At 38.4% G+C, this 25,631-nt stretch overlaps 3 protein-coding genes across 5 annotated transcripts; 2 read left to right on the top strand and 1 right to left on the bottom strand.

The window, feature by feature from the left end:
- Positions 1-134: 134 nt before the first annotated feature.
- On the top strand, positions 135-3,288 carry LOC108225026 (protein kinase STUNTED). 2 transcript variants are annotated; one of them, XM_017399826.2, is made up of 8 exons: positions 135-430; positions 527-594; positions 713-831; positions 904-1,544; positions 1,630-2,042; positions 2,117-2,344; positions 2,661-2,810; positions 2,899-3,288. In XM_017399826.2, the coding sequence occupies exons 1-8, from the start codon at positions 286-288 to the stop codon at positions 3,103-3,105; spliced, it is 1,971 nt and encodes a 656-aa protein (XP_017255315.1). In that variant the 5' UTR covers positions 135-285; the 3' UTR covers positions 3,106-3,288. The 2 variants fall into 2 exon arrangements, with proteins under 2 accessions (XP_017255315.1, XP_063936460.1); XM_064080390.1 differs by lacking the exon at positions 527-594 and having other exon boundaries at positions 261-430.
- Positions 3,289-6,094: 2,806 nt separating this feature from the next.
- Positions 6,095-9,670, top strand: LOC108224465 (basic leucine zipper 23). Of its 2 annotated transcripts, none has more exons than XM_017399101.2 (3): positions 6,095-6,289; positions 6,525-7,459; positions 9,384-9,670. In XM_017399101.2, the coding sequence occupies exons 2-3, from the start codon at positions 6,649-6,651 to the stop codon at positions 9,410-9,412; spliced, it is 840 nt and encodes a 279-aa protein (XP_017254590.1). In that variant the 5' UTR covers positions 6,095-6,289; positions 6,525-6,648; the 3' UTR covers positions 9,413-9,670. The 2 variants fall into 2 exon arrangements, with proteins under 2 accessions (XP_017254590.1, XP_017254591.1); XM_017399102.2 differs by having other exon boundaries at positions 6,108-6,130.
- Positions 9,671-11,882: 2,212 nt separating this feature from the next.
- On the bottom strand, positions 11,883-18,306 carry LOC108228176 (WD-40 repeat-containing protein MSI2). Its single transcript, XM_017403690.2, has 6 exons — positions 17,711-18,306; positions 14,912-15,235; positions 14,662-14,805; positions 14,022-14,146; positions 13,029-13,124; positions 11,883-12,270 (listed from the first exon to the last, which is right to left on the bottom strand). The coding sequence occupies exons 1-6, from the start codon at positions 18,020-18,022 to the stop codon at positions 12,069-12,071; spliced, it is 1,203 nt and encodes a 400-aa protein (XP_017259179.1). The 5' UTR covers positions 18,023-18,306; the 3' UTR covers positions 11,883-12,068.
- Positions 18,307-25,631: the final 7,325 nt, after the last annotated feature.

The following is a 25,631-nucleotide window of genomic DNA, read 5'->3' as shown; positions in this document are numbered from 1 at the left end:
ATTTAAACTATAATATCTAAAGTGATGGCTTTGAATGCCTATCTATTCAAATATTTAGGTGGGTTTCTTGTCCGTTACTGATCATTCTTTTCCCCCACTTGAATATTCAATTTGTATTTATGCACACCATCCCTGGTCTATAGCTCTTTCCGGGATATCAGAATTTCAGTAGAATTTTATGTTTAAACGATTCTTTCATAAGCTATATTTATTTATGTACACATGTTTCTGTTGCAAGTGTGATCATATCATCATAACAGTTCTTGATCATAAAAGATTAAGGGAATGAAATTTGAAGATGGTGGCAGAAAGAATGTTTTGGTGGGAGTTGGATTGGATGAACATGCCAAGGAGTTGCTGGATTGGGCTATTCTGAAAGTTGCAGGTGAAGGGGATTGTGTCACTGCACTTCATGTTTGTAAAGATTCCGGTACCAACACTATTTTATAAATATATCTATGTTTTAGTCATCTGAATTTAGTTTTCGGCTAAAAGTCTAGATTCTGATTAAGGGTTATGGTTTCAGATTTAGAGAAGAAAAAGTGTTTGGATGTGTATTTGAATGATTATGGAGGACTGTGTGAGAAAAAGAAGGTTTGTATAAACGAAAAGTAGAAGCTAGAAGCAGATTCTGCTTCTCTTAAACAAACGGGCGCGATATATGTATACCTTTTCTGCAAGCTTATTATATTTCTGGTGTTTGTTGTTTCAGATTGATCTCACCGGAGTAGTCTTGAAAGGAAGTTCAATCAGAAAAGGTCTGGTCAGGGAAGCGAAAAAACTAGCTGCCATGACTTTAATTGTGGGGATCAGTAAGCCTCATGCTATTGGGTAAGAAAAGCTAGTAGGGTGTTTGGCTTACAATTTTGAGCATAGAAGTTATCTGTAGTTTGTTCTTTGCAGGAGCAGGACTTGTTTTGCTAAGTACTGTGCTAGGAAACTGCCCCTGACTACTGAAGTGGTGGCAATCCACAATGGGAAAATTATCTTTAGAAGGTTCTCGACTAGCAAAAGAACTGGTTTTGGGGATCCTAGGCCAAGTTTCGGTTCCAGTGGAACCCCGTCTTGTAAGGATTCAGGATTTGGATTTGATGAATCGGAGACACCTGATACGATAAAGAGTGGTTGGACAAAAGATGAGCAACTGTGCTCGTTTGACATGCATGAGAAATCAACGAGTTCGGTTTCTGTTTCATCAGACTCTCTCCAGCAGTTGCCTGGTTGGCCTCTACTTAGAGCAGTTAGCAAAGTAAGTCCCCCAATACATGAAACCAGAGAAATGTCAGTGGTGCAGTGGGTCATGAACTTACCAAGCAGGTCATCACCGGGAACTCCAGGATCCAGCTCAAGTTTGGATTCAACAAGTTCAGAAATTTTTCTTGGAAAACAGAGCAATAACTCGGCAAATAAAGACCAAACTGATGTTACTTCTAAGGGTATTTATGAACTGCCCGAAGCTATAGAGATTCTTAAAACAAATTCATCTGGCTGCAAATGGCTCAGCTATGAAGTTCTAGAAACTTCTACTTCTCAATATTCATCAGGTCATTTCCAAAATATATGGTTCATTATATATTGTTCACAACCTCCTCGATTATAAGTTTATCTTAAGGTGAGCTTTTGTTACAGATCGTATAATAGGTAAAGGCGGGAGCAATTCTGTATACAGAGGGATTTTACCAGAAGGCAAGACGGTGGCAGTAAAGCTTTTGAAGTCATCTAGAGAAGCATGGAAGGACTTCTGCCAAGAAGTGGACATTATGACCTCCTTAAGCCACAAAAACATCACACCTCTGCTTGGAGTCTGTGTTGAAGAAAATAATCTAATCTCCGTTTATGATTACATGGCTCGAGGGAATTTAGAGGACAATCTTCACAGAAGTAACCTAAATGAGTCGGTGTTATCATGCGAAGTGAGGTACAATATAGCTGTTGGGATAGCAGAAGCTCTGAACTATATACACAACGAATGTCCGCTGCCTGTCATTCATAGAGATGTCAAGTCTTCAAACATTCTTCTCACCGAAGATCACAAACCACTGGTATTCACTAGATTCAATTTGATACCACAAAGGGACTTGTTATAATTGGTACATAACTTATGTATTTGATGCAGTTATCTGACTTTGGGCTGGCAGTATGGGGGCCGACAAACTCCTCTTTCCTAACTCACACTGATGTATTAGGAACTTTCGGTTATCTTGCTCCAGAGTATTTCATGTATGGCAAAGTCAGTGACAAACTTGATGTGTTCTCTTTTGGTGTGGTTCTCCTTGAACTGATATCAGGAAAAAGAGCAATAGGTTTCGAATCACCTAAGAGTCCAGACAGCTTGGTGATGTGGGTTAGTATTAATTTGAAATTCTAGAATACTCTTTTAGTAAGTTATACTCCCTCCATCCCGTTTTATTAGAACAATTTTTTTTTTTGGATATTCAAAAAAGAATGAACCTTCAATCTGTATTTAAGATTATTACAACCACACATTCATAAACTATACCAATTTCGTATCCACTAACTCTCTAAATGTGGTTGAAAATGAGTCAAGCATTCATTTCTTAAAAACCGCGCTAGTCAAACAAGCTCAAACAAAATGGGACTGAAGGACTCTTTTAGTAAGTTGTAGTTTTATATAATATATCTGTGTTCATCATATTCAGGCAAAACCAATATTAGAGAGTGGAGATGTAATCAGTATTCTGGATCCACATTTGGGCAAAAACTTCAATAAGGATCAAGTTGAGATGATGTTACTTGCTGCAATTCTTTGTCTTACAAGATCAGCTCGGCTTAGACCTAAAATGAATCAGGTGAAAAAACAGATTTTTGAATTGATGTCATCATAAACTCATGTAACTGAGTCACCTGACCTTAAGCTGACATGTACCTGACTTGCAGATACTCAAGATACTAAGAGGGGAGAAAGATGCGGAGGACGAGAGTGAAGATCCAAATGAATCCGGTAACCAATCAAGCAATGATGACGAAGTTTATCCAGAATCAGTTGCAGACTCTCATTTTAGTCTTGCAATTCTTGATCTCGAAGATCCAGAACAAAACACCATGCATTCCTTAAATGATTACTTGAAAGGAACATGCAACTAGTCATTAAGCTATGTAAGCTTTGAGCTCTTGTACAGCTGAGGGAAAGCATTGCATTTGCACCCAAATATCTTGAGGTGGTCGGTGAACTTGATAATTGTCATCAGTATTATTTCACACACAAAGATGGCTCAAATCTTTTTGCCTGGATATTTAATAAAAAGTGAAATTTTGAGTCAGCATAAATATTTAATAATTTTTTTCTGAATAAAAAGTGATGAGCATTCCTAGTTGTTATGGAAAATTATGTTTTACCTTGGTGCAAGAGGTAGCTCTTTTGCGAGTCTGGATCCTCTGTCCCTTTTTCGTGTCTCTTTGTATGTCCATTCTTTTTTATTGGTCAGTTTTTTTACCTCCCACGTGAGATAAAAGACTTGTGCTCGTTAATTAAAACTCTCTGCGGTGAATTCATGTGCTCGTAAATTGTAATTCCTCATTCGTAAATTGTAATCCCTCATTTTTGTCAGAACGTTGAGGATTTAGACGAAACTAGAGCTAAAACCTAGCACGTGTACGATTCCTAATAACTCGATTAAAATATGTAGATTGATATTTGTTTTTGAAGAACTTGAATATGACCAATTTAATATTATAAAATTAAATATGGCTGTAGATAAATATTTTTGTTAAACATTTAATTAATTCATTGTGTTAACTCGCACTTTAACTCCGCAAGAATACTATGTTCTGACCTATAACCCCTTGTGATATTTCTACATGAGTTTTCAATTTTATTGGTTGGTTTGAACATTTTATTCAGACATAAATATTTTCAATTACTAATTCTAGAATCCAAAAAGAAAACAAAAAAGAAAAAGAAAAAGAGAATATAATTGAAAACAACATTCATCAGTGAACATGAGCGAAAATAATGATAAACTACGTAGATTAAAGTATTTGAAAGATGTTTATACATTCATAATAATTTTATGTAGATTATAATTGACAATATTGATATTGGTCTGAAATTAATCCTAATAATCATTGGATTATAGAAAGCTCAAATATGATATAAGTCTAAGTAAAAGACCCGAGTTCATGATACATTATCTAAAATTGGTAGCTAGTAACCATCTAGAAACACAGATTGTTCAATCTCAAGCACGAGCCCCTAGCCCCGTCAAGACTCGAACCTCGAATCCTAGTCTGACTAGGAATTTGCTTGATGAGTCCAAAAATACAAGAGTTCTGCATGGACTCTAATTCTTAGAGATGGCTATCTAGAGTCCTAGATTAGCTTCAACAGCTCAGAATAATGATCAAGTATCAGTTTTATCCTATCTTAAACACAAATACCTACTTTTACTAGATCTCTAACACATGGATCCTATTTCTAATCAATTTTTAACACTGAAATCTCTATATAAAGGACTCTTCCCTTAAAAACTAGACCTACATTTTTGACTTAATTCTTCACCCAACCGAAGATACATAGACGTCTCAATCACGAGAGCAATCATTAAGCATGAAACTCACATCCCTTGATTTTTAATTCCATCACTAGATTTTTGATCCACAACATTTAGTGTCATATGTGGGGAATAAGACAACAACCATGAAAAAATCATCAAGACTACTATTAGAAATTCATGCTCCTTCGGACGGAGAAAAAACCACAACCCAGAATTTGCCTGTTTCATCGCTACAATCTTCACAGAATCGATTCTGCTCTCCACCTATGGGGCTGGATCTTCGAATCCTACCACCACAACACTAGTCACGTTGACACTTATCGGCAATGTCAAAATCATCGCCGCTCAAACTTCATTTCCGTTTATCTTTGGCAATACGACATATCCTTTGTCACAAAATTGATTGATACTAAATAGATTACGCTTTAATGAAAGAGACATGTTTTCCACTGTGACACTACCAATCTTCAAATTATCATTATCCTATAAAATCCTTTGTTGTCATATCCAAGTTTTATAATGGGACTGGTTTTCATAACCACGTCCGAGAACATGAAGTTATCACGTGTCATGTGTCTTGAATATCCACCGTGAATAATCCACATGATTTTATATGTTCTGCCTATGCCCCGAGATGATTGAGGAAAAGTCTCTATCGAGTCTGCCATTTTTCCAACATTTCATCATCCTTAATTAAATATTTAGTGTTTAACTCTCCTTTCTGTAAAGGAATACTCCATTCTTTATCATACCTAATTTCTATCAAAATCAGATTAACTTTTATCAAGTCCTTACTTCTATGCTTTATTATTTCATTTTATTTTTACTCATTTTACGGGGGTGTATTCGATTGGGATTTTAATGCATTGTTTTTAGTCTATGGATTTTAATGGATTGTATGAGATTATGATTTTGTGCGGATTCTTGATGAAATGTCGCAGAGTTGATAGGATTTAGGTACAATGCTTCAAAATCCCATTGAATTTGGTGGGATTTCAAAAAACTTAAAATACACTGAAGAATGTCACAAAATCCATCATTTTATGAAATGAAAAAAAATCCATCAGCATTTGAATACCATCAGATTTTAATGGATTTTAAACAATCCCAATTGAATACCATCAGATTTTAAAGCATAATTTAATATCCCAATTGAATACCACCAGATTTTGTAGCATAATTTAAAATCCCAATTGAATACCTCAAGATTTTAATGGATTTCAAACAATCCCGATCGAATACTCTCGGATTTCATGAATGCAAAAAAATGCTTTAAAATCCTAATCGAATAGACCTCTTTCATTTTAATATTTTTTTTGACAATGCAGGCTTATATGCCTTACAAATTAGCATCTGTTCTAATAATTCTCGGGGTGAGCCAGAGTCGAACCCGGGTGTACCGAGATAACAGAGGATATGCCCGCCACTTGGGCTATCCAATCGTGCTCTCTTTCATTTTAATATTAATTTTACTCCGACCAAAAACACAATGAAAAAAGATTGCTCTATAGCTTGATTTACATATTTACCCCTAAACTACGGACTATTGACTTGTCGAAAAGACATCAGACATGGAATTGATTTACGCTAAGATTCTAAAGCCAATTATTCCACAGGTTCTAGTTTCCACCATCTATTTTCCCAGATATACATACACACAGATATCTACATAACAACATTTTTACCTTTTTTTTTTCTCTCTAGGGTTTTCAATTTCCGATCTACATTACTTACATCTCCTGTGTGTACTTGTTTATTCTTATGGGGTTTTTTTGGTAATTTTTTTGCTTAAAATTTAATTAAATTCTGCTATTCTTTCTTGATCATGTATAGCATTTTGTGGGTTCTTGCTTAATCGGGTTTCTTTCTTGTTTTTGTCTTGGTTTACTTGTCAGAGTACCTTGTATTGATTTTTTGTTGAAATTGTGATTATTCTTTTTAATAGCATACTTTTGGAATAGGGTCATGCTCAATTTTTGTTCTGAATTTTGTTTTCTCGGGTTCTTTCAGATTTCAGTAAAGGAAGTAACTTTATGGTGTATAATTGAGGTTGTTGATGTGGGTTTTGGAAAAGTTCCAAGCTTCTCGATGTTTTGCTTCGATTGGTTATTTTGTTGAAAGTTCTTGAATAAGTATGGTTATGGAGGCTGGAGACCTTGATTTTACCAACCATGAATTGCCTGGTGGTTCAAATCTGGGTAATGTTGGTGATTTGCCTAATGATTGCTCGATGGATAGTTTCTTAGATGACTTTCTGAAGGATACACATGCTTGCACTCATGCTCACACCTGTAACCCGCCTGGACCTGATTCGACTCATACACACACTTGTTACCATGTGCATACTAAAATTCTGCCTGCCTCGAGTGAAGATGTGGCTCCTAGTGACGATACTGCTGAGTCTGCGGATAAGAAGTCGAAGAAACGGCCATTGGGAAATCGTGAAGCAGTTCGCAAGTATCGCGAGAAGAAGAAGGCAAGAGCTGCTTCTTTGGAGGATGAAGTGGTTAGACTGAGGGCCATAAACCAACAGCTGGCAAAGAGGTTGCAGGGTCAGGCTGTGTTGGAGGCAGAAGTTGCCAGGCTTAAATGTTTGCTTGTTGATATTAGAGGAAGAATTGAAGGGGAGATTGGGTCCTTTCCTTACCAAAAGTCTGCTAAGACTGGGGACATCTATCAGACCCCTATAACTCCTAATGTGCCCAGTGCATATGTGATGAATCCGTGTAACTTACAGTGTGATGATCAGGTCTATTGCCTCCATCCAGGGGATGAAGGTAGAAATGCTGAAAATGCAGTACTTAATGGTCAAGGCCTTACTGGTTGTGATTTTGAAAACATGCAATGTTTGGGAACTCAAAACTTTGCATCAAACGGGCTTCCTGGCTGTGAACTTGGGAGCAGTGCGCCTCCTATCAACATGTCCGCTACAAATAAAAGAAAAGGTGATTCCTTTGGTTTTCCTTACTAACCCATTCATATAAGGTGTTTCATATGTTAAAATTGGAACACCACTTATACAAGAGCACGCATTCTTTTTTATGATGTCTTAGACTATATGACACCTTATAAACCAAAACTCAAGTTATTACTTGTAGGTTTATTTAAAGTAAATGCACCGGAAAAATCTTTCACTATTTAGCACAAAGTGTACTCTATAGAAGTGTTCATGATTCACCACTATTAATACTGTTAGAACGAATTCATCTGTTGTGCATCTTTATCTGCAGCAAACTGTGTAAGAAATTTAATTTAATAGTTTCACATCACAGCTGTGGACTCTAGTTTCTCCCATCATGGAACTTTAAATTTCAGATCTAAGAAAGCATTATATGTTTATGTTTGTGTTAAATATTCATGAAATTTAGAACATTTCAGACTTTTTTACTATCTTACGTGTATTTATAGAATATTTTGTTTAGCTGTAAGTTACCATATGCTGGAAGCAGACTTATATGAGTAATCAACTTAAAATTTGTTTTATAAAATTTTCCATATTGATGAAGTGCTATGTTTATGATCACGTGTTATTCAGTCTCTTGTTGTCACTATAATTGCATGACTAATGAATAAAGGTATCTGAATCATTAGCCGTTTTAATGGATATTATGTGGCAAGTCCTCTTATGAATTTAAAGTTTTTGGAATAGAACGGTTATTGAAAGTTTAATGTACTACTTTCTTCCTTGTCCTGATCTTTAATATCTCTATCTCAGAAACTTTTAAGTGTGATGATTATTTATTCTAGAATTTTTTCATGTGTCGTATATGTCATTATTGTCATGTGTAATTTCTGGTTCGTCAGGTTTTTCAGATTGTATAATATTACATGGTTTTCATTGTGTTAAGTCGAGTCAATGAAGGTCCGGCTGGGCAAATCATATATTAAAAAATTAGATATAACTCATATATCTGGTTTCTCTCAACAGAAGTTCAACATTCCCTAATATATTAATCAGAAAATAGATATATTAATTAAAATAATCGATTGCCTTCATATCTACATGTATCCATACATACACATTATATACTCACTATGCACATATATATGCATATTTATATCATATTTAATCAAGCCTACTCACACATACATATTAAAATATATATATCAATTTCAATTTAACAAAGTGGGTGTTGTTGCAACTGATTAGGCTTAAAGAGAATAAGCTATTTTTTTCATTTTATTTAATTTGGCTTGGTTTTCCACTGGGTTTGCACTAGTCTACTGACTAGTCGATAAGTCGACCCGACTAGTCGGCAAGTCGAGTGACTAGTCACCCAAGTCCAAGCCAGTTAGTCGGATTAGTCGACAATCAGCAAGCCGAAGTCGAGCTCTTCAGTCAAAACTTCTTTCCTCGACTGGTCGCGTAGTTGATTAGTCGCGACTAGTCAAATGCCATTCAGCAATGATTTTATATATTGGATTTAGAGTATTTATAACAAATGAACATAGGCCACGGGGACTATTTGAACCTGTCATATACCTAAGAGTATAAGGAACGTGTGAGATAAATCTCAAGTAACTATCCTCATATTCTGAATAAAATGATTTCATATTATAATGTATATCAGAAGACTGTCATTTTAATCACTGCCTGAGTTACCTGAGATATATCTAGGGTATGTGTTGCTTATATGAAAACTTTGCAACCAAATTATGTACGTGGCTCTGTTCGAATGGTGTAAAATTATCAAAATTTTATAGTACCCAAGAGAAAAGGGGGGGAGAAAACTGTACACCTGCAATTGGTTTGAAAATCTTTTAATGACATGTTATCCTCTTTTCACCAAGCAATGCTGTTTTACATTAATTGTGGCTTGGGAAATCAACTCTGGATGATTCTTATCTCCATTTTCTGTATTCTATTAGGTGGTGCTCGTGCAGCAAGGGCTATTTGAAGAGCTTTTGACGATCTGTTATCTTGATATTGTGAATGAATACAAGTCTTTCACTGAACTTCGCCTTCATTATCCTCCCTAGTCCCTATAGATGTTATATAATGCCCCTAGCTCATCTGTTTTTTCATTTCTTATTTTCTTTTGGGCTTTAGCGCCTTGTATTTTCTTGTGTCAAAGTTTAATGTAGCTAAATTCTCTAGTACTCTGAATGCTAATTGGAGGTTTGTGAATTTATTGTTGCCTAGTATTGTTTTTGAATGTTGTGTAAAACAAATTCCATGCAACACATTTATTTGTCAATCTAGATCATAAGCTATTATAATTGGTACTAGACATCTTTGGTTCGTATTTTAAACTGTGTAACAATTTGGTATTGGTATCATGTGGGCGTTTGGGTAAGGTTAAAATAAGTGTTTTTTGCTTAAAGTAAAGAAGTAGTGAAGAAATTAGAAGTAAATTAAGACTTTTAAGTGGTTAAAGTGTTTGGCAAATAAGCAGAAGTCCTGAAACAAAAGCTAGCATTTCTAACTTTTTATAAGTACTTCTTGACTTCTTACACAAACGGTACAAATAAATGTTTCTAACTTATAATTCAGAAGCCGGACTTTTAAGCCCTCCCCAAACACCCCCTATGTTTATTGTACTCAGTTTAGGGCATCTTCTATCTATGTCCAATTCATTTATCTTTTACATCAAAAATGCAGTTATCTTGCTCTGGCCATTTATTACTTTATTTTTTATTACTTTATTTTTATATATAAAGGAAAGAGTAAATTGCAAAGTGATGGTTGAACTTTACACCCTTTTGCATTTTGATGGCCGAAATTTTAAATATATAATATGATGGCAAAATATTGGTTTAGCTCTTTGAAAAGGTGGCTAAGAGCCATTTTTTGAAGAAAAAAAGTTAGTGGGTAAAGTTCAGCCACCTTTTGAAATATAAAAGTAATGTTTGGCCACTCTATTGAAAATTTGAAATTTTGACCACTAAAATATAAAAGTGGGTAAAATTCAACCACGATTTTATAATTTACTCTAAAGGAAATCGCTTTTGAGCCCCAAATTTGAAACAACACTATTAATTTAAAGAAATTGCATTTATAATAACTCTCACAATTTATAATTTATATCAATATCTCTATTTTTATCTCTATTTTTATAGATTTTCTTCTGATGTATTGAAATAAAATGGGTTTGATGTAAAATTTGAAAGAATGATCAGGACAAAAATAAAGATATGAAGTAAAATTTAAAATAAAATTCATTTATGACAGAATAAGCTCGAGAGATAGCTTAGCATTTCATTTACCGGCTTATCTCTAAATGTAACTGTCCTAAATAATAACGTGGTTATTTAGTGTTAACTATTTTTTTACACTTTTTTTAAATATATATTTTTAACTTATTTCTATTTCAAAGTTATCTGCATCCATTACTTTCTTCCATTATACTCATTTATACATTAAATATCAAATATTCATAATTTTTTTTATTTTCTACGACTTTATTTTTATGTGACCATCTATTTATAAAGAAAAGGGAGCAGAGGATAGAGTACAATTTGAGTTTTTCGTCAAGAAGCTTTGGCCCTTTTGGGTAGAAATTTAAACCGGGATAATTCTAGTGATGATATTGTTGCTAGTAAGGATAGGTTGGTAATATGTAATAATAAAAATAAATTAGTTATTATACAAAATTATGAAAATAAAATTAGTTATTTCAAAAGTATCTTCAACCAATTTGAGATTTTAATCTAATTTTAATTTCAATATAATTTTTTGATGTCAATTATTTTTTACCCGCACGACATAGCTGAACAGAGCGAGAATTGAAATATTTACGAAGATCGGCTGTTGCACCAGCTTTCAAATTCATACAATAACAAGCTCAACTATAATTTCTCAAGCAAACAAGTATACAATTCCTCCGGTACAAGTTTATATACTAAACTTAGAATAGATATCTGTCCAAAATTTATGTAGTTGTATATGCACTCTTGCTAAACTATATCTCCTTTTTTCCTTTCTTTTGAAATAAAAAATAATTATACCCAAATAAAAATAATTATACCCAAATTATACTGTCTGGGGGTTGGAGTGAATATGATTCTTGAGCATAAGCAAACAATCTGCATACATGTACTCTACAACCTGAAGACTGTGTTGAGCAACACAAATACTTTGTACTCAAATTATATGTTTACAGAAATCAAAACACATTTTTCATGTAACAAAAACTGCTCACAAATGTAACTTGTCATAATATTTAAACTGCATTATTTCATTCCATCTTAATCTACCATCTGGTAGTGACTACATGCGTTTCCAGTATCAGGCACACGCTATTGCCCCCTCCACTAATCCGCAGCCAGTAATAGCTCTCAATTCAAGGTGATGAAAGCACTAGATTCATCTACTTTAAAAACTGATACTAGGAAGCACTTACAGCACGATACAGAAGAATGCAAGACTTTTTAAGTTGAAAACAGATGCAATGACCTTTATTATGAGTTTTAGTTAGGAAGCCCAAACAAGAGAACCATCAAGTCAGACAAAGTACTTCTATACTCTATCTGTGCAGTACATACATGATTGCTCTAATAGGGATAGGTTGTTTCAAGACAAAGGTCTTTTTACATTAATGAGTGATGAACACTTCAAATGTCATCATCCTCACGATAGATGCTCTCAGCCATCTGCCAGATTTGAAGAGTATTGTCCTCGGCTACACTTGATATAACCCATGGTTCGTTCTTGTTCCACGAGAAATCTGATAAATTTGCTTTGTGGCCACCATGAGAGAAGAGAAGCTCAGGAGGACCATCTTCCGCTTCTCCCTCCAGCTGTTCATCTCCTATCCTGCAAGAATACAGAAAAATGTATTCATGTTCTAAGTTGGGTCTCCAAGGATGTACAAGGACACAATTCCGAAAAGGTAGGGTAGATTAAAGGGAAAAAAACAGTAGTCATACACGTACAAATAAATAATTCCATAATGGTCAGATTGATTAGGGAGGGAAACTGTAGTCGTAATCATGAATCTTTAATTGCATTTTAGATACAAATGCCTTTCTAGGATGGAAAAGATTGTCCTATTGCTGATAAGACATTTCATGTTGAGAATAAACAAAACCTCAGCAAATGCCATATAAATGATAAGAACGTGTCCAAGCACCAGTCAGTTGAACGGACACTGTTAGAACTTAAAAGACAATAAGTGAAAATAAATTCTTTTTGTTATGGTCATTTTTTTTATTCACAACAAACAAATGGAAACAAGGAAACAGAAGCGCTTCTGTTATTCACAGCTTTTCTATATTGTGCATAAACAAAAGCCACATCGAGGCGTTCAAAGTCTTGTAAGCTAAAATGCGTTCTTGGCATCCGAAACTAGCTCTCTAAATCTGTTAATTATCATTCGAAATTACTGGAGATGTACAATTGCTACAGCTCAGAAAGCAATCAAGAGGACTGGCCTCATTCCTCATTGGTAATTGTAGAAAAGATTAATGACTAGAAAAGGAGCTAAAATGTAATAGAATCAGTTCAGGGGCATAGCATAGACTATAGATGATGATGAAAGATAAACAAACATCTATTTCTCAAGTTTAGAGTACCTGCTTAGATCCCAGACCATCAACCTCCTATCAGCTGAAGAAGATGCCAACACAGTTTCGTGATTCGGATCCCATTCTACCTGGAATACTTGCTCCCTGTAAAAAAGAAGGCATATCATCCTACATCAATGCAACTTCAATATTAACAAACAATCAACAGCAATATATATCTCACATTAAAAGATTATGATGCGGGAGTGAGGGCGCATTCATTGGTGCTGACAAAGAGAGGTCAAAATTTACCTCTCCTTTCTTTTTGATTAAAATTACTAATATGCTTTAGGAACATAAAGATGATTGTCGCTCATGTACTATGCATATCTTCCTACTTCTGGGAAGTATAGAAAATCAAATTCGAAAATTTCTTATATCATGACTACTACATTATAAAATATTAAATTATCAGAGAATTAGTTTGGCTACTATAAGAACGGTGTCATTTCTTTTTTACATGATTTCTAACAAGTTTTGCTACAAAATTACATGGATACATTATCCATTATTCGAGGCCTCTATGTTCCCTCAGCTCAGTCAAGAGAACGGTAAAAAAATTGCACATATGTTTCACATCATCCCTACAGGCCTATATCCTCTTTAAAATTTGAGGGCCAGTACTATTTATTATTCAATTGAAAGAGGATGGCGGCCGGAGATACATTTAACACATCTAAAAACCTCAAAGTAGATTAGGAAAACCAATTCTAGTTGATTATGTCAAGCTAAAAAATGGCACAAGTCCATCAACTTATAAAATCAAAATGCAAGGCAATAATATCAAGTATCAAGCTCAAGTAATGTGTGTAAAATTACACATACATACATACATACATTCATACATTTATATGTTTCAGGGCTAAGCCTGGTTTTTACCTGAGCATTTGCTTTTATATATATATATATATATATATATATATATATATATATATATATATATATATATATATATATATATATATATATATATATATATATGAAGAGAGAAAGAGAACATACGCATGACTACTGAGAATATGCAAAGGTATTGACAATTTTCGCAAGTCAAACAAACCAACAGTTGCATCTGAAGACGCTGTAGCCAATACATAATCATTGTGAGGATTGAATGATAAATAGTTAACCTGAAACCGAAAAGAAATACCATTAAAAATATAGACATGCTTCTTGTAGATGGTAATGGAAAGTTTTATAGATCACTAACAATATCCAATCATAATAACAAAGGTCATCTGTCATGGCACTGGCTAAAAAAAAAAAGAAGAATGACACACTATTAATGACAAAAACTGCAACTCAAACATTATTTTCATAACTTCGGAAAATGTATAAGAACGTGACTACTAGCACTTAAATTTGAAAGAAATCATTGTCTATATACATGACCAGTTACAGTAAGTTTGTAATAACTATATTACAAATTAAACACCAATTATATCCAAGTAAATATTCACCAGCAGATTGTGGATATGATAGATTATATTCTTACAGAGCTGCCAGGTTTTCCAGTTAAGTTCATATCCTGACTTCAGTCAAGCACAACAGGTGTGTTGCTGAGCGCAAATTCAGTTCTTGCTCAACATGAATTCTAAACAGCGAGACTGTTACACAGATGAAAAACTATTGAAATGTGTCAAACCTCCTTTTCATGAACAGCTACAGACTGTTGGGGCTTGGTAGCTCGTAGATCCCAAATCATTAGCCGACAGTCATCTCCAACAGAGCCAAACAAATTTTCATTCTCCGAGTGCCATGAAACATCATTAACCAAACTTCCATGCTCCTAAGTGATAATTTGATGTAAATAACTAGGTGAGGGTTAAATTTTACATTGAAAAAAGACTTCACATCATCAAAAGTCCAAGAGAGACAACAAGTACCACACGTACCTTATAAACATTGCATGCATCTAGCACTTTCTCTTGCGGCATTGCTGAAATATCCCACATACAAACTTTGCAGTCATTTGAACCACTCAAGAGGTACCCCTCTTTAAATGGGCTCCATGACAATCCATACCCTTCTTTATCATGACCCCTCAACCTCAAATCTGGATCACAAGACCCTCCTTGATGATCCATCGGTTGTTTAGTGCAGTCAAATACGTACACATCAGCATTACTAGTCTTTGCCGCAACAACGAATGGTTTTTGCAGCATGCAACGTGCTCTGTTCACCTCTCCATCAACATGTATTTTCTGCTTTATCTCCACCTAAAAATATACAAGTTAATAGATTCAACAAAAATCTAGTCCATCATTAAAAAGACCACGAGCAAGCGGTGGTGAGAGCACTAGGGGCCCGGGGCCCTAATATACCAAAAGCATTTACATTGTAAAGGAAAGCTAAACATCTCCCTCAAAAGAAAGACTCCTAGTGCTCCACTCTTCAATCCAAAAAAGGGGGTGGTTAAGGTAAAGAACAAATAACAAAGACAATAGATGAATTAAGCTCCTCTACTAACACATTTACAAATTAACATATCCATGTAGCCTAAGGCTCCGGTATTTTGAGTAAACACCTATCTTTCCTCTTATGACCTAATATGCAAATTTAATACAGTTGAAAACATTTTGTAAAATATGTTCCAAACAATAGCAAAACCCATAAAACAGATACACACAATCAATTAATCAAAGGAAAGCAGTATAGTTGTAAAGGTGTGATTCAATTAGTAGCGAAAAAGGGTGGACCTTGGGAAGAATGGGGTCTTCGAGATTGGTGTTGGGGACGGAAGCAGGATGAAGAGGCAAATGGGCATCAGCAACGAGGAGAAAATTGGGGAAATCTTCAGAAGTGTGGGTGCCGAGAATCATCTTGTGGATGGCGTAGGTGTCGTCTGCGTAAGTGCAAGGGGCACAAGGGAGCCAATGGACAGTGAGAGAAGGTGATTCCAGAGAGTGGGAGAGAATCAAATCGTAGAGAAATGGGGCGTTCTTCTTCCACACGCTGAACTCTTCTTCTGATTGGTACTCTTCTCTATCCTCTTCTCCTCCTGACATTCTCAAGCTTTTCGCGCAAAAATGATACCGGCGAAGATGGAGGGTTTCTCTCTGTGTGTGTGTTGGCCAGGGTTTTAATTTTATATAAAAGGGACTAGCTCAAAGGCAAGGCATCATAGTGGTTAGATGGAATTCGCTGGGCTGGGCTCAACTCATGTTTGCGAGGGGCCGAATTCTATGTATTTAGGTGTCCGTTTGGTTCACGCGTTTATATTAGTCGGAAGAATTAAATGTTTCTGATCCTCAATTTTGACTCATAGGACTATCCATACTTTGAAACGTGGCGGTTGGTAAGTTTATTGCAGTCTATATTTGCGATCTCGATTCCGTTAAAAAGAGCCGCTAATCTTAAGTCCGAGAGGCATTTTTGTACTTGCATAATATAACTTTTAATATTAACGAACAACACATATATAATAATCCTATTTTATAGTTAAAAAATATTAATTTTTTTTATGATCAAATAGAGTTTCCTAATTAAATAAAGTATGATTTAATTATATATTTTAAAATAATATTATGCAAACGAAATATGAGATTAGATTCTTTACAATTTAAGAAATTAATATTTAAGAAAAACTTGCAATTAGCATTAAGTCTTGCTCCTTGTCCATGGCACAGATCTGCTTTGAAGATTTTTCTTTAAATTTAAAGCTCTTTTGTATATATTTCTTTCCCTTTTGTTAGTTGACACTGCTTGCAACAGTTAAGTACATCCTATTCCGACTAATTTATATGTTTGCCTAAAGAATCACCATATTGGTGTCTACATATAAACATCCTTATGGTTTCCATTTTTAATCTGCTATATAGTACAACCATACTGATGCCATTATCATACAGTACAGTGAGAACCCAAATAGAAATACATTAGAAGAGAATCACCAATTTGTAAAATAACTTCAAAAGATCCAATTGTCTGCTCTTTAGAAATTGCTACTAAAGGCAAGTGAATAGAAATGAAATTTTTAACGACAGAAAAATAGTAAAAATAATAAATATGAAGATTTTCATACCAGAGAGGATAATAAAGAAGTAATAGGATGACTTCTACCTTTAAAAATCTTTCACTAATTACTGAAACATAGAGGTGAAGGAGAGGAGAAGGGTAAATGAGATAAATCAGTAGATACTAAACCCAAAAAACTGACTTATATTTATGCCTAATCCTAAAGCAATAGCTATAAGGGAAGAAGCCCAGGTCAGCTTTTCAATCCGAAAAAGGGGGTGGTTTAGGTAAAGAACAAATAACAAAGACAATAGATGTATTAAGATCCTCTACTAACACACTTGCAAATGAACATATCCATGTAGCCTACCTAAGGCTCCGTGCCTCCACTATTTTGAGTAAACACCTATCTTTCCTCTTATTATCTAATATGCAAATGTAATACACTTGAAAACATTTTGTCAAATATCTCCAAACAATAGCAAAATCCATAAAACCGATATACACAATCAATTAATCAAGGTTAGCAGTAATGTCGTAAAGCTCCACAATTTTGAGTAAACACCTATCTTTCCTCTTATCATCTAATATGCAAATGGAATACACTTGAAATCATCTTGCAAAGTTTCTTCAAAACAATAGCACAACCCGTAAAACCCATATACGCAATCAATTAATCAAAGGAAAGCAGTATAGTTGTAAAGCTGTAACTAAATTAGTAGCGGAAAAGGGTGGACCTTGGGAAGAATGGGGTCTTCGATATTCGTGTTGGGGACGGAAGCAGGATGGAGCGGCAAATGGGCATCAGCAACGAGGAGGAAATTGGGGAAATCTTCGGAAGTGTGGGTGCCGAGAATCATCTTGTGGATGGCGTAGGTGTCGTCGGCGTAAGTGGAAGGGGTGGAAGGGAGCCAGTGGACAGTGAGAGAAGGCCATTCCAGAGAGTGAGAGAGAATCAAATCGTAGAGAAATGGGGTGTTCTTCTTCCACACGCTGAACTCTTCTTCTACTTGGTACTCTTCTCTCTCGTCTTCTCCTCCTGCTGACATTCTCTGGTTTTGCTTTCGCGCCAAAATGATACCGGCGAAATTGGAGGGTTTCTGTGTGTGTTGGTGAGGGTTTTACTTTTATACAGAAGGGACTGGCTCAAAGGCAAGGCAATTAGAGTGGTAAGATGGAATTCGCTGGGCTGGGCTCAAGTCATGTTTGCGGGGGGCCGAATTCGGCTCCTTCATGTTTCTGCACACTCTGAACTTTTTTTTTTTTATCAAAATAGAGACCCGGAATTTTTTTGGACAGTTCAGGATACTCTAAAAATAATATGGACGAACACAGCTTTGTGATTTTTGAAAAGATTGTATGTTTATCGCCCCAGCGATAGGATTCCAAGAATGAAAGTGTATAAAATGGTCTAATACGGATGGCGGTGGCATTTTCGGGTTCGTGTCGGGCTAGAGGTACCTAGTTTTTTTTATCCCAACCCGATCCTAAAACGGGTTGAGAAAGTGTGACACGAACTTGAATTAACCGAAACTGACATGTTTAACCCGTATTCAAGCAGGTCATTTTTTACCTGACCCGAAATTTTAAAAAAAGCAACAAAAATAAAACTAAAAGTCTTTAATTTGCAACATTACAAATAGTCAAATATAAAATGTTATGCTAGTCTTGCTAAGACAGTAGACAATTAGAAAATTAATAGTCTTCGATTACAATATTTCAGATATAAAATAAAATACAAAATGGTGCCAACTCCCCAGGTGACTGCTGATTGCTCGTGTGCTCCATTTGCTAGCTTCCAATTCCACTCTCATCCTTATTAAGGTCCAAATTCAAGATATCTTCACATAATTCTTCATCTTTTAAATCAAGAGTTGCTAAAAAAAATAATGCAAAAAGTTAAAACAATGATAAATAAAAATGAAGTTTTGAAGAGAGATCTGTATATTATACCTTTCAAGATTTGACATGCTTGGCTTGGATTTGATTCGATTTGAAGATGTGATGCGTTTGGCTTACAAATTTGATACTGGATTCGATTCGTGGATGCGAAATAATGAAGACTACAGAGTACACTCGAATGGAAAATGAGAGTGGAAAATGAGAATGAAAGAGGTGGAGGTGTTTTTTCTGTTTATTAGGGTTTGATTGTTTGAATCTGTGGACTGGGCCTTATGGGCCGTAACTGTTGGCCGCGGGCAGCCTGGCGTAGGTCATATGACATATACATAACCTATAATTTATAATATACATTATATACATATATATATATATATATATGTGTTGTGAGAGGAATTGATACAACACCCCCAGAACCGTATAGCACAATTATAGGGATATCTGTTACAACTACGAAAATCTCGGCTAGCTCTTAGGGGCTACCGTTAACGTAAACTAACAAAACAAATGAGAAACAAGTGTGTTTAAGGGCTGAGCTTGCAAAGAACCAAACAACGAGGCCGGAATTATGGAATTCCGTCCTGCAATCGCCCGGAAATATCTATCACAAAAGTTACACGTGCCTCTCTTTAGAGTGTAGAACTCGTGAATATGATTCTCGTCCCTTTGCAAGGTGCCTACATACCCTATATTTATAGGGATCAAGCCCATGTAGTTCTTGATTTAGGACTCTGAAGAGATAAGCTCTTATCCCCTCTAGTTTAGGATAAAACAGCCTTCTTTCAGTAGTTATCCAGAGGTATCCCACTCCAAGTAGGTCACTTGAAGCCTTCATCTTGCATAATTATCCGAATATATGTGAATTATCTTCCCCAATTATAATTATCTCCATAATGCACGTATTTATCCCTTAATTCGTAGATAAATAATAGCTGATACACTCCCAATATGTCTCCAATTCGCCCTCCTAGAAACAAGGAAGAAGAGTCCTGCTTGGAGTCTGCCTGCCATTCTGCCCAAGCGGCGGAAGCCCTGCCAGCGGCATCCCCTAGCTGCAGCCCCATAACTGCAAGCCAAGATGCACTCAGCGGTAACCCCTAGCAGCGGTAACCCCTAAAGCGCCTTCAGGTGCAACCCCATTCTGATGGCAGCCTTCACTATGTTTCCAGTGTAAGTCCATACACCTTCTTGTACACCTTCAATGATCCACCCAGCCATGGTGAAGCCCATTATTCATAACCAAATGATTCCAATAAGCCTAGGTGAAGCCCAAATAATACGATGGGCTGTAAAATAGGCCCAGGGAGATTTTATGGCACAACAACTACCCCCCGGTTCCTTGAAGTATTAAATACGAGAGGAACCTAAGAACGGTAACCCTCAATCATCCAGCTGCAAGCCCTTAAATTATGTCAGAAATTAATCGTAAATTATTCCTAAGCTTACGTGGGCGTAGCCCGGTGCAAGAAACAAGAAATAATTCAGACGTAATTCCCACACACAATTATAAAACCAATTATATTAATTCAGTACAACCGCCACAAGCCTTGAATATTTATTTCCAAGATAATGAAAACTATTTTCCACAAATATATCCGAGCTTCCATAATTTTTATTCCACCTTTCTAGCTTCCCGCGTATGCCATGTCAGTTTATGATAAGGCTGATCCCAATTATTTAGGGGTTTAATTTGAATTCAAATTAATTTAAAACCCAACTGAACTCCTAATAATGCGGCTAGTTGTAGAGTTCCAGCTAAACTCTCCCTCTTCACCTGCCTAGCCTCTCCTCGGGAAGCCGTGCATCATCAAGGCTATCTTCACGCCTTTCCAATCCAATCGTGCCACCTGGCGCGTGTGTCTCCCACTTACCACTACTATAAATTCATGCCTCCGAAGCCTTGTTTCACTTTTTACTTTTAACTCTCACGTCTTCACTCTCCCACTTCTCCCACTCGAAGCATCCCAGGCGCAGAGCTACTTCGTTTTTCCGGCGTTCTCTTCGGCTTTTCTTCTACTTCCGACCAAAGGTATGTTCCTTGACCTCCGGCTTTCCTTTTCATTACATTCATCCATGTTTGTGGCTAAATGCTTGTGTGATCCATGCCTATTTATCTCTTCTCTGCTTTTCAATTGCTCACCTTGGTATGCGTGCACACACCCACATTTGCCTTGCTTGATGTTATTATGCCCGATTGAACTGCTAATTTGCCCTGCATGCCAGTTATAGTTAAACATGTACACTCGTTTTCTGAATGCACACACACCACACGCTTTGATTTGGCCCTGATTATGGTATGTGTATCCCGTGACCTGACTGCCACTCTCGGCGTTGCTGTGACACCTTGTCGATTCGTAGCCCCAATTACGATTTTAGGCCATAAACCCTAGGTTCCCAATCAGCCTCCAGAAGAAACCCCTCTTTTGCGATCGAAACCCCTCTGTGTGTCTTTATCTGCCTTGGATGCTTTATTGTGTGATTTGCTGCGTTGTACTTGCTTAGATTGTAGCCTAGGGTAATTATTGGATGTTGACTGTTGCGGTTGGGGTTAGGGTTAAGATCAGGCTTCCCGCTCTGGGTCCCTTGTCAGGCTTCCCGGAGAAGACGAACCGTCCTCTGTGGGCTGTGCTACTTCCTGTGAGGGATGTAGTCCTCTTACACTTCAGGGCTCCAACTGAAGCCTCTTCATTCCTCCTTTACACTCGTAGGGCTCCCCCCTTGCAGCCCAGTCTTCCGCAAACCCTTTCTCCTTCTTCCCTTCTGTTTTTCTTTCTTTCGACCGCTCCTCATCTTGCTGTGTCCTTTCGTTAACCCATCCTTTCCTATTGTAGATGTCTCAAGGATCCATGTCCTCACACTCTTCTCAGTCTGCCACCAGCAAGGCTCCCGTTGTTGCAGTTGACACGGGATCCTCTTTTAGCCAGGACCTTCAACCTGCCCGACCCAGTTTAGGGGTTAGCTCCAGGACCCGCTCCAGGCGCAATTTGGTGGTGAAGGAGCTCAACTGGACCACCTCTGAGTCCAGTAAGGCGGATGGGACCTCGGGCCTCCCGCTGGACCCTGCTGCTGGAGCCCTCGAGGGGAGCCCCGAGGAGGCTGAGCGGGAGGCTGAGGCTTCCGTGGAGGTGATCGAGCCTCCAGCTGTAGTCCTGGCCTGCGAGCATATGGACTCCATCATGACTCCTGTTCGGCTGCAGTCCCTATTGGAGTCCTGCAACCCTGGCTGCACCTTGGGGATCCCGAAGCCAGGAGAGAGGTGTCACCGCTTCGACACCCTCAAGCCAGGTACTGGCTACCCCAAAGCCGTGCTTTCCGCCCAGTTCTTCAGGCTGGGTTTGTCTCTTCCCCTCCATCCTTTCATCCTGGAGGTCTTGGACTTCTATGAGGTCTCCCCTATGCAGCTCACCCCCAACTCCTACCGCATGGCGGTCTGCCTCTACATCCTCTATGACATCCACCATGGGGTGAGGATGTCTGCCCTGGAGTTGGGCTGGTTCTTCCAGCTGAAACTTACCGGCAGGACCCCCGGTTTCTTCTACCTCACTGCCTGGAACACCCATCATAAGAAGGGCATCAAGGGCAACCGCCAGTCGATGTCGGACTGGCAGAAGCTCTTCCTTTACTGTTATGACTGCCCAGTCTACAGGAAGGACTTCAATCTCTCCCCCAGTAAGCCGGCTTTTCCTTAATCCATTGTCCAGTTTTGCCCATTAGGGTTCCCGTTTAGTTTCCTTACGCTTGTATTTGTTGTAGACATGCCAGTGCAGACTCCTCTGGCGGGAGAGTCCCTTGAGAGGGCCAAGCATGTGCTGGGGCTATCCACCGGGCTAGGTGATGGTTCCAGCCTGCTTACTCCAGAAAATCTGGAGAGGCTCGGTTTTTCCACTACGGTGGTAGATGCATCCCCCGTTGACGAGGGGGGTGCAGATGTGGAGGCAACGGGAAGCCCAGGTTTCCTCTTAGCTTGCACCTCACATGATATTTGCTTCATAAATTCCCTTCCTGCATGCTTTATGATTTTTATGCCATCTGCTATGCTTGCATCTCCCCATATTTCCGTATATGTTTGAATATTATATAATTATTTCTCTTTGTTTCTTTCTGCAGATATGGCTTCCAACATTCCCAAATTCATCAAGCGCTCCACCAAGTACGAGGATTTGTTCGGGGAGGCCTCCGATTCTCAGGCCCCTCTCCCTGTAAAGCCACTCTCTCAGCTCCCTTCCCCCTCTCTGGAGCAAAAGAAGGCCTCCTCCGGGGGTCGCAAGCGGGACCCCTCTAAAGCTGTCGAGGCGGGGTCTTCAGCTGAAGGCCGCTCCAGCAAGAAGCCCAAGCTGGCCCTGGCACGCAATTCCCCTGCTCCTTCCTCCACTCAGAAGACTCAGCTCTTCCAGAGGATGCTCTCCGACCAGGTGTCTGAGGCCACTATCCGGGAGTGGGATAGGCTTTCCATTGCCGAGGCCACCCGAGACAAGATGGTGGCCAACGCCAAGAGCCTGTTCCTCGACCTAAAGATGGGGGAGCACGTCGCCGATACCGCCCGGGTGAATGAGACTATGAGGGCGGACCTGAAGCAAGCCAGGGCCGATCTGGCTTCCGCTGTCAAGGAGAGGGACACCTTCCGGAAGGCCAATCTCAAGTTCAAGGAGGCGGAGGGCGAAGCTCGGCGGCTGAAGGAGAAGGAGGACATGGTGAGGAAGGGCCTTGAGGAGGAGGTCGACGGCCTGCGGAGGCAAGTCAAGGAGCTGGAGCTGCAGGTGAAAGGCCTTCAGGATGCGGCTGCCACCATGAAGGCTGGGAGGAAGGAGAGGGAGGCCACGATATTCGAGGCGGGGGTTGCCGCAGGCATCAAGGACTGTGTTAAGTCGGCCTACAGGTTCTTTCCTGAGAATGACTGGGCAAAGTTGGGGCCTGACGCTGCGGTGGCCCTGGAGGAAGCAAAGGCTGAAGCCGAGGCCGGCATAGATAAGGCCTTGGCTGCCTCTCAGGGTCTCTCCAGCGACGGTGGCGACAAAGGGGTTATGGCCGAAGATCAGCCAAAGCCCGCGGAGCTGGTTTCTGCGGGTCTTGTGGTGACGCCCCCGGAAGGGGTTCCAGCCGTAACCCCGGCGGTAACCTCTCAGGACCCCCCGGCCATTGATGAGAAGGACTCCTCCTCCCCTGCTGCTCTTTGACCTCCTCTCCCCCTGTTTTAATCAACCCTTTTTTTTTTAACTACGAATATTTTTGCTTGGCGCTTGTCGTCATGAATTGTTATTTTGATGAGGGTGCGGACTCCTCCGAAAGTCTCGCAAGATATTTTTTAATACTGCAAGGGCCTCCCCCTGTTGGTGTGGGGAGGAATTTCCTTTGCAGTACGTATTAATTTTCCATGTAACTGCTTTTGCTTCTTCACTTGCGCGCATTGCTTGTACTTCTTCCACTATTGCTGTATATCCTTTAATATTACTGTGTTGGTCGCCTAACTTTCCCATGCAGGTAGAAAGAATGAATGTAGGGGATACCCTTGTACTGAGAGTGTACACATTGTCCACCTTCTGGGGGTTGCGACCCTTGGGGCCTTGTTCTTCAAGGTTGTTTCCTTCTTTGCGAATGTATGTTAATGTATGTATTGATTCACCAATAGCGTACACAAAAGCACTTGATTTTTCCTTGTAATACTCCGTTCAAGCATAGTTGAATCCGATCTCACATGTGTGAGAATCCAGGAACACCCTTGGGCTTAAGCTCCAAAATGACCCCTAGGTGTAAGCCTTTAAAGTAGTCTCCAAGTGTAGGTTTCGAGGTAGTCTTATAACGTAGGCCTTGTAATAATTCCTCCAAATAAGTTCTGAAGTAATTCCACCAAGTTAGCCTTGTAATAACGTCACCAAGCGAGCCTTATGAGCCTGGATAGGCTTTAAACTTGAAAGCCTGAAAAGCTTTAGCGTTGAAAGCCTTGATAGGCTTGAAACCTTGAAAGCTTGAAAAGCTTTTGCCTTGAAAGCCTTGATAGGCTTGAAACCTTGAAAGCTTGAAAAGCTTTAGCCTTGAAAGCCTTGATAGGCTTGAAACCTTGAAAGCTTGAAAAGCTTTAGCCTTGAAAGCCTTGATAGGCTTGAAACCTTGAAAGCTTGAAAAGCTTTAGCCTTGAAAGCCTTGATAGGCTTGAAACCTTGAAAGCTTGAAAAGCTTTAGCCTTGAAAGCCTTGATAGGCTTGAAACCTTGAAAGCTTGAAAAGCTTTAGCCTTGAAAGCCTTGATAGGCTTGAAACCTTGAAAGCTTGAAAAGCTTTAGCCTTGAAAGCCTTGATAGGCTTGAAACCTTGAAAGCTTGAAAAGCTTTAGCCTTGAAAGCCTTGATAGGCTTGAAACCTTGAAAGCTTGAAAAGCTTTAGCCTTGAAAGCCTTGATAGGCTTGAAACCTTGAAAGCTTGAAAAGCTTTAGCCTTGAAAGCCTTGATAGGCTTGAAACCTTGAAAGCTTGAAAAGCTTTAGCCTTGAAAGCCTTGATAGGCTTGAAACCTTGAAAGCTTGAAAAGCTTTAGCCTTGAAAGCCTTGATAGGCTTGAAACCTTGAAAGCTTTCCTTCCCACCGGTGTAGCCAAGTTATCAAGTTGTGTTTACGAGTTTTAGTGTATTTAGCATTTTCGATTTCCAAATTTACTATAACTTCAAGCCGAATGAATAATGTTAATGATACGCCTACTACCCCCCGAGTTCTTTAGCATAATTTTAATTATGGTGGAGAACTAGATGCAATTGAAGCCCTAAATAATT

The sequence above is a fragment of the Daucus carota genome, chromosome 6, assembly GCF_001625215.2.
Source record: "Daucus carota subsp. sativus chromosome 6, DH1 v3.0, whole genome shotgun sequence".
Lineage (NCBI taxonomy): Eukaryota > Viridiplantae > Streptophyta > Magnoliopsida > Apiales > Apiaceae > Daucus > Daucus carota.
Note: the sequence above shows the minus strand (reverse complement) of the source record. Positions and strands in the feature narration are given on the sequence as shown.

What these genes read in the sequence shown, in the direction of transcription:
- LOC108228176 (XM_017403690.2), bottom strand. Translation starts at nt 18,022, where the DNA reads ATGTCAGCAGGAGGAGAAGACGAGAGAGAAGAGTACCAAGTAGAAGAA. An exon ending in AAGACCCCATTCTTCCCAAG is followed by an intron (nt 15,236 to 17,710) that starts GTCCACCCTTTT and finishes GTATATTTTTAG; the next exon opens with GTGGAGATAAAGCAGAAAAT. An exon ending in ATGCATGCAATGTTTATAAG is followed by an intron (nt 14,806 to 14,911) that starts GTACGTGTGGTA and finishes ATTATCACTTAG; the next exon opens with GAGCATGGAAGTTTGGTTAA.
- LOC108225026 (XM_017399826.2), top strand. Translation starts at nt 286, where the DNA reads ATGAAATTTGAAGATGGTGGCAGAAAGAATGTTTTGGTGGGAGTTGGA. An exon ending in AGTAAGCCTCATGCTATTGG is followed by an intron (nt 832 to 903) that starts GTAAGAAAAGCT and finishes TGTTCTTTGCAG; the next exon opens with GAGCAGGACTTGTTTTGCTA. An exon ending in CAGACAGCTTGGTGATGTGG is followed by an intron (nt 2,345 to 2,660) that starts GTTAGTATTAAT and finishes CATCATATTCAG; the next exon opens with GCAAAACCAATATTAGAGAG.
- LOC108224465 (XM_017399101.2), top strand. Translation starts at nt 6,649, where the DNA reads ATGGTTATGGAGGCTGGAGACCTTGATTTTACCAACCATGAATTGCCT. An exon ending in CGCTACAAATAAAAGAAAAG is followed by an intron (nt 7,460 to 9,383) that starts GTGATTCCTTTG and finishes GTATTCTATTAG; the next exon opens with GTGGTGCTCGTGCAGCAAGG.